Genomic DNA, 8873 nt, shown 5'->3' with positions numbered 1-8873 from the left:
GGAGAGGCTGGGTCCTGGGAGCTGTTTGGAGCCCAGCATTAGCTGCTGGCTGCTCTCTCCCGGAGCCTAATCCCCCCCGCTCTTCCTCCAGCCCACCCTGGCTCTCCACGTGAGGCTGAAACGTGTTTTGGGGATTACAGTATGTGAAACTGGCTTCCTGTTATGACAAGTGTTGCAAACGAGTAGGTACAGATGAGCTGAAAATAGATTGAAAAAGAAGATGGCCTTTGGGGGTGGGTGGAGGGGGAAATGGGGTTACTATGCTCATGGTTCAAGGGAACACAGCCGGGCCTAGATCCAGACTCTAAATCGGTTTCATATGTGAGAGAAGTAGTGATGTCATGGAAAGTGAACTGGCTTTAACATTTGAAGACCTAGGTTTGGATCAGTGAGTCACCTGTGGTTCATTTTATGACCAAGTACGTACATTCACTTAAAAAAAAAATGCCAGTCCCTATTTCACAACATCCAGTTATTGAAGATTTAAACTGGTACTTCCTCCTCTGGAGGCAGGAATGCTCTGATATACTGAACTTCTGAGAGGCTATAATCCTTTCGGACTATAGGAATAGACAGAATTCTTGTCTAGTCTTGCAGCCTTGAGATTGAACTGAATTCCCAAGACAATAGGGACATGATTAAAATTTTCAGGATCATTTCAGTAATGATTTCAGTAATTCAGTGTCAGGAACATGAAGAGATGGAAGGTATTTGAAGATCATTTTGCAGTTCAGGAAGGAGACTGATGCCTAGATTCAGGGGAAGAGGGGCTTGTTGTCACTTCTTTTGTTTTCTGGACCCCCCCCCCCCATGCAGATTGATGAAATCCAGGACTCCTCAGAAAAATTTTCAATGCATAAAATAAAATAAAAAGATCGCAAAAGAAACCACTTATATTTATTTATTTTTGTTTGTTGTTTTTAGGGTTTTTTTTTGCAAGGCAAATGGGGTTAAGTGGCTTACCCAAGGCCACACAGCTAGGTAATTATTGTTTGAGACTGGATTTGAACCCAGGTTCTCCTGACTCCAGGGCCGGTGCTTTATCCACTACACCACCTAGCTGCCCCCAAACCATTTATATTTAAATATAGATTTCTAACTACACATGCATATAACTTATATATGTATGTTTATATATATATATATATATATATATATATATATATATATATATGTATAGACACATATAGGTACACACACACATACATTGTGTACCCAACTGTGTGCACAAACATAATATGTGTGTGTGTGTGTGTGTGTGTGTGTGTGTGTGCTTATATCTATGTGGTTATATAAACACACACAGAGTTAAGGTTGAGAATCTAGATTAAGAACTCCAGGTTCAGAGAGAGGTTAAGTGGTCTGTTCAAGGTCATGCAGGTGACTACATTTCAGTTTGGTCAGGATTCAAAGCCAAGTGATGTGATCTCAAATGCAGTATTCTTTCTACTACAATTTTGGAAATTTTTTTCAAATCCTTTCAGTCATATAAAGAGGTAGAGAGGGATAGAGAAAGAACTAATCCTGGCTGACTGGCAAGAACCATTATGCATTCTATTGCCCCTATCCATTCTGCTCTTCCAAAAACCTTTTGGTTATATGTTGCAGAACATCCTTCTGCCATGCTCATGTCTTCCTCCGGTTGATGAGTTTCTTCCAGGGCCTCTGTTTTTTATGGATGGGCTCAGATTAGTCCTGCTTTATTCCTTCCAGAGAGGGCTTCTAACTCTCTAGCCATAGTCACCATGCTCCTCTCATCCCCCCCCCCATTTTTGCAAAATAGATACCCCCTTCTCACTCATTTTCATCTCCTTTTAATGTGTTGTCTTGCCCAATTAGATTAAAAGCTCCTTGACAACAGGGAGCATCTTTCTTCACAGTGCTGGTACATAATGAATGCTTAATATGTTTATGGCCTTGTTTTCTCCTTCAAGATTGCCCAGAGAACTTTCACTTGAAGAAAAATGTCAAATTATAAGGCCCTCAGTCTTTCTCCTAGTCCCAGCACCCACCAGGGATGCCCCTAATGATAAGACATCTGTTTCAGTTCTATTTAGCTATTATGGTCTATTTAATCTGTGTACTAACCAAGATATTGCTGTCAATGAATACTCAATAAGACATTACGAAACTCAAAACAAATTCCATGAATATATTTGCTAATCACATCACCATTTCCTTAAACCATGAGTCTAATGTTTCATATCAAAGCAATCCTGGTTATCATTATAATCAGATTACCTTTTTTTACTAGATTATCTTCCTAAAGATAATGTCTAGCATGTATTTCCTTAATTGATTTTGCCCAAAGTGGAGATCTCCATCTCATCAACATCATTGAAGATGCTACCCCAGATATTGGCTTACTGAGTTTTCCCATATTGGCACCCCTTGCTACTACACTGCTATCCTCACCAAATCATTGATATTCTGGAAGAAGAAAACTGCAGCATCAAGGCCCTTCTGCTCATCTTCTTTCCAGACTTAAAGGCAAAGGGGACAGCAATTCTTAAACTTAATCAATTCATGGGATTTCTAATAAGAATGGCTGATTTCTCTGATAAATAAGTTTCTCTGTATTCTGCCTGGGGGAATAGGTTTAACCAAAGGTTACATTCCCTTTGGAGGTAAAGCAGAGGGAATATAAACTCTGAGTAGAACAGTCATGACTTTGGAATTTCCAATAAACCAATAAACCAAAGGGTCAATCAAATCACCACTTTCAAATCCTTTCATTTAATATGGTCCATTCACCCTAGCAGTAACCTCAACCGTAGAGCCCCTTGCAGATTTAATGTCTTGAGATATACTGACTTTGACCACAGAAACAAACAAAAAATTGCCTCCAGAACAAAGAATTTAACTCTGACATTTTTCTAGCCTTCTTCCTCTTCAAGGCATTGGAAAAAAACAGGATCACTTCCTTTTCTTGACCTGTTGTATTTGATCACCTGCATAGAGAGAGGGGAAACATGAATGATCAGGATTTGTCTGCTGAATCTTCTAGAAGAGATGAAGAATAATTATTACCTTTAGATGAAAAGAAGGAAGATACTTTCCCAAGGCCTTTGGAAAGGATCATTAAAATGATTTAAAATAATTTAACTTGTATGACTTGAAACACATAGACACCTTTGGACAGTAGGTCTGCATTAATAATATCAATTTTTCTCTCTCTAATATGATGCCTGACACTTGCTGTTAGCTAGTTAACAAATTCTGGTATTTACCTTCAACTAGCACTACACATCTAAAGTGAGACAGGTGTGGAGGGTTGGCAGCTCTGGCAGATGTTTGCACACAGCATGCTAGAAGGCACTGAAATTTCTGAGGGAAAGAAGGCAACATACCAAAGAAGAAAGGAAAGAACATGGACTGATCTCATTGTGGACCATTCCTTTGTCCTCTTTCCAAATCAATTTGTCTGCCTAGGTGGAGTGTCCTAGCAGATCTATTTATTGTTTACAAATAAGCTTACCACAGGGGACCTACTCCTTATAATAAAAGTAGGGGTCTGCATTTTTAGAAAAGTCATTTATGCAGGCATTAGGTTTGTAAGCCCACAGTTATGGATCATAAATCTTCACAACTTTAAAGTCCTAACCTTGGGGTCCTCTTTGGACCTGCACTGCAATTCCAATGTGTTGCTCTTTTTCTTGGCATGTGATTTTTTGTGTTTGTATGTCCTCTGGCAGACCAAAAGGTAGGCACAGTGGTAGGGGCTTTATAAATTTTAAGAGTGCAGCTCAAGATCTTTGAACCTGTGGATGCTGTTCTTCCAACAGCTCCACCTATTTTCCATGCATTTTGAGTATATTTTTCCATATACTTTCATATGTACATGTTCTCTAATCTGTTAGAATGTAAGTTCCTCAAGGTCAAGAAATGTTGGGTTTATATTTTTTTGTATCCCTACACCTAGCAGAGTGCCTGAAAAAAAAGTGATCTTAAGAACTGCTTGGTGATTGATTGACTGTCAAACTGTCAGTTTTTCTTTGCTGCTTTTCTTCAAAGGGCTCCTCCATCTCTGAAAATCCACACCTGCTCTAGGTTCTAATGACTTTATTCTACAGTTACTACAATTTTCATGTTTCCAAATCCAGCCTACCTATATGAATCATCAATATACATGTTTTCTGTCTTTTGAAATCACTGCCTTTCCCAGAAACTTATCTCTTGACTCTTTAAAAAGAATATTCCAATACTTCTGGTTCTGCCATGCTAAACTAAAAATAATAACTGGAATTTATATATAACTTCTAGGTTTGTAAAGGACTTTATACAGATTATCACACTGAATTTTCACAACAGCAATGGGAGGTATCATTCCTAGCTACGATATTTCAAGATTAAATGGCAGAATTTGAACTGGGTGCTTTCTAATTACAAATCTAACACACTATTCATTGAGCCACCAGCTGCCCTAATCTTTGGAAAAGTATTTGCACTTCCAAAGTTAGAACCTTCTCTTGATTCTCTAATCAAATTAAAACTTATATATAGTTTTCCAAGTTCTCTCCACTGTTTATTTAGACAATTAGGTGGTACAATGGATAGAGCATTGGACCTGAGTTCAAATCTAACCTCAGATATTTACTTGCTGTGTGATTTTGGGAAAGTAACCTCTGTCTGCTTGTGTTTCTTCATCTGCAAAATAGGAATTAAAACTTTTCAGGGTTGTGAGGATAAAATAAGGTAATGTTATAAAGTGCTTTACAAACCTTAAAGTATCATACAAATATTATTATTATTATTTTCTTCTTTTTTGTGAAGCAATGAGGTTAAATGACTTGCCCAAGGTCACATACTTATTAAGTCTCAAGAGTCTGAGCCTTGATTTGGACTCAGATGCTCCTGACTATAGGGCCAGTGATCTATCTCCTATGCAAGCAAACTCTCCCCTAATATTATTTATTTAACCAGTCTTATGTACACTCAGCTTCCTACAAGTTTTTTCTATTTCTAAGGATATGTTGGTAAATTTCTTTTCAAAAGACAGGTACCTTTCCAAAAACAAATGTAAGCAATATATACTTTTAAGTTTAATCTTCAGTATTAATACTTTCTCCTTTATTTTCTTAAGACTATGCAATCAACAAAGCAATAAAGTCATGATTTATCATGTTTGCTATTTCTTTTTTGAAATGCTCACACTTAAAATATAAGAATAAGTTTTCGTGAACCTTCCAAATTAAAACTTTTGTATCCACTCTTCCCCAATCTCTCTACCAAAACATGCGTTTCACAGAATTTTGAGATGTCTGCTACCTTAGAGACTATCAGGTAAATTCAACTCCTTCAGAGGGATACTGTGACTTGTCCAATGTCCAAAAGACAGTTACATAGGAGAGCCAAGATTTGCTTCTATATCTTGTGACTCCAAATTAAATGTTTTATATAGGAAGGGGCAGATAGATGGTGCAATGGATAGGTAGCTCAGGAGTCAGGAAAACCTGAATTTAAATTTGACCTCAAATAATTACTATTATGACCCTGGACAAGTCATTTTACATTGTTTACCTCTGTTTCCTCATTTATAAAATGAGCTAGAGAAGGATATGGCAAATCACTCCAATATTTTTTCCCAAGAAAACCTCAGATGTGGTTATGAAGAATCAGATATGCCCGAACCACTTTCTAGCCTATTCTTCCTATTCTCCACTTACTTTTTGAGTCAGCTATATGACAGAGTGAATAGTAGACTGGACATACAAAAAGGAAGACCTAAGTTCAAATGCTGACTCAGATATCCCAGCTATGTGACCCTGGGTAAGTCACTTAACTTCCTCATCTATAAAATGGGGATCATAATAGACATTGTAGTAGAAGTAATCTTTCTCAATATTTTTCTCTTTCCATTCTAGTTTTGTTGACAGTTACTTTTAGGATTTCCTATGCAGTCTTGTCTCTATACTTTCCCATTAACTTGAGAACATCCAGTTCTTTGTATCCCCAGCTCTTACTTTAGTAATTAACACTTAGTAGACACACAATTCATGTTTGTTGTTTGACTAATTTTAGGATCAAATGAGTTAACATGTATATAGTCCTTTACATACCTGAAAGTGTTCAGTTGTCATCATCATCATCCTCATCATCCTCTATGTTCTGAATTTCTATAGTATTAATCTTAGTATTAATATGAAGCTGTAACCTATGGATAACTTTTGTGTTTCAGATTATTAAATTTGGAGTAAAATTTTCCCTCCCCCCATTAATTTGTTAACTTTTCTGGGACAAAAAAGAATTCCTTTCTTTTTTTAATGATCACAGTGTGCACAAATTATAAATTCATTTTTAAAAGTGACTAATTCTTTTCAAGGACCTCCATAGTATAATCCAATTGTTCTCAACCTTTTTTATTCTTCATTCTCTCTGAGGGTTCCCACAACTTCCTATAACTTGTTCTCACTTCTCTTTCTAAACTGCTCTCTAACCCGGCAAGCCAAACTCAGGTGTTACCACCACCAACAAAGAAATAAAAATCACTCTTTGAGGAGTGTGAGGGATCTTAAACATTCTAAGAAGAGCCAATGGGGAGGCCAGCAGAGTTCAGTTAACAGGGAACAGATGGGCATTGCAGGTGGATCAGTTTACCTCATCCTCCAGCAGATAGTCCCATTGGGCTCCTTAGATCTGACTAGTGGTTCTCAACGACTGTGTCATGGCATACCAGGTTAGCCAGACATGCCAGGAAATTTTAGATGTTATGTTATGGCTGATAAGTGTGAATTCATAAATATTTTTAATATAAACTTTGCTAGCCTACATATATAATGAGTATAGAACTCAGGAAATATACAAATGTGTCTATTTAACATATTATTAACCTCAACTGACCCTAAAATCAACACAAATGGCTATATCTGTTGAAGGATAATGAAATATGTTCAAGTCTACTGATTTTTAACATTGACAATTTAAATACTCGATATGTTATGGTTATAATTGACAAAGATGCTGGAATGATTTGTCATTTTTTTCTCCAATTCATTTTATAGATGAAGAAACTGAGGCAAACAGATGTAAGTGATTTGCCTAGGATCACATGGCTAGTAAAGGTCTGAGTCTATAGCTGAACCCAGGATGCTTTTCCTGTACACTGTGCCATCTAGCTGCCCTCTATTTGTTGATTTTTCTTATTGATTGACTCATCAAGGAAAAGAATACTACACCATAACCAAAGAAAATTGCAATTAGAACAAAGTCAAGGATTGAGGGAAATGATATAATATAAGAAAATTAGGAAGTTAGGAAGGATGCTAGTTTGTAAAGCTCTTTAAATGGGAAATAGAGGACATCATAGTTGACCCAAGAGGCAATAGGGATTCACTGGAATTTATTGAGCAGGGGGATGAAATGGTCAGAACTGCTTTGAATTAAATTGAATTTTCTATGTAAATAATCTGAACTTCCTTTCAAAACTACTTATCTCATTTATTAATTGAACTATTGTCTTCTATTGTTTGTGAAGGAGAGTGAGGACTCTAGGTTTGAACTCAATTTGAACTATTTTCTGGGGAAATTTCTGACTCACAATCAACTTTGCTGAAGAAATGTCTTTCTCTGCCTGGGTGAAATAAATGTCTTGGTTTACTAAGAACCTTGTCCCTGATTATGCCTGCATTCTATCAACTGAATATTAAAGAGATGGAAAGAGGGTTATTTCACTGGAATAGAGAGTGTTTTAATGCCTAAACCGAACTCACCAATGGGATTCCAATGCAAATAAGATTAAAAATATATTAAGGAGAGTTTACTTTTCTCTTGATTGGCTTAATCGTATTTACATTTTCACTTCTTTTTAACTGTTTCATCATTGATCTGTTTATGCAAATAGAATACAGGTTAAAAGAAATACTTTGTGTCAAATATTTGAAAGGGCTTCCCTTAGGTAGAACAAAGTTATATCTGCTAGGATGACTGAAAAATAAATATGATCCAACTATTCTTTTGATCAACATGATTACTAATACAGCATGTAATTATATACTTTATCATTTTATGTTTATATTATATCATATATTAACCTTAACACTGTCCTCAGACTCCTCATAAAACTGCTGTTGAGATTCTGTTGGTACTTCAGTATTTGGATTTATATTGGATAGACTCATCTGATGCACAAGTCCTTATCTGTAGGCCTGGATCAGGGGGTCCTATAAATACTTTTTTTGTGTGCTAGACTCTTTGGTAGTCTGATGAAACTTTTGGAGTTCTTCTAAGAGTCATCTTTTAAATGTCTACCATAAATTTAAAGGATTGCAAAGGAAACCAATTATGTTAATTTTAATACAATTATCAGGATATTAAAGAATAAAAACCCCACATTCAGAACTCTTTGACTAGATGATCCCTAAATTCCTTTAGTCTCTAAATTTCTTCCTTTCTTCCTTCTTCATTTCTTCCCTTCTTTCTTTCTCTACCACATTGCAAAATATTATAAAGGTTGCTTGGGAGAAATTGACTGAAAATGGCATTCTAAAGATTGGACTTTAAAATACTATGATGCTATAATCCCAAAGCCTAGACTTCTTAAGAATACTTATCCATGACCTAAAGTCCTCCACACAGGATTATATATCTCATATAACCTGTCCATTGGGTATGGGGCAACAAGGAAAATCATGACCTCTTTGGCCACCCCAACTGAACAGAAGTCCCCACATTTTAGCCTTGGAATAACTTAAGTCTTTTTTTCCAGTCTTTTTTATGTCTAGATGTTATCTCCCAAGAGAAAATGAGTTTTTTTATCCTGAGAGATTTATGCCCTGTTATCATTAGCCTTGTCTCCTACCACTAAGGAAAGAAGAAAAAGAAAAGTCCCTGCATACTTGTAGCTGGCAGTAGCAGGGGAAGGGGAGATGAGGAGG

The 8873-nt window shown here is 36.5% G+C and overlaps 1 protein-coding gene across 1 annotated transcript in view; it reads right to left on the bottom strand.

Moving 5' to 3' along the window:
• Window positions 1-1631: 1631 nt before the first annotated feature.
• Window positions 1632-8873, bottom strand: part of ADTRP (androgen dependent TFPI regulating protein) — a 132141-nt gene continuing 124899 nt past the window's right edge. The window contains exon 6 of the mRNA XM_074207960.1: window positions 1632-2951. Coding sequence (XP_074064061.1) covers window positions 2917-2951 — 35 coding nt within the window. The 3' untranslated portion in view covers window positions 1632-2916. The remainder of the gene's footprint in view (window positions 2952-8873) is intronic.

This window comes from Macrotis lagotis, chromosome X, assembly GCF_037893015.1.
Source record: "Macrotis lagotis isolate mMagLag1 chromosome X, bilby.v1.9.chrom.fasta, whole genome shotgun sequence".
NCBI lineage: Eukaryota > Metazoa > Chordata > Mammalia > Peramelemorphia > Peramelidae > Macrotis > Macrotis lagotis.
Note: the sequence above shows the minus strand (reverse complement) of the source record. Positions and strands in the feature narration are given on the sequence as shown.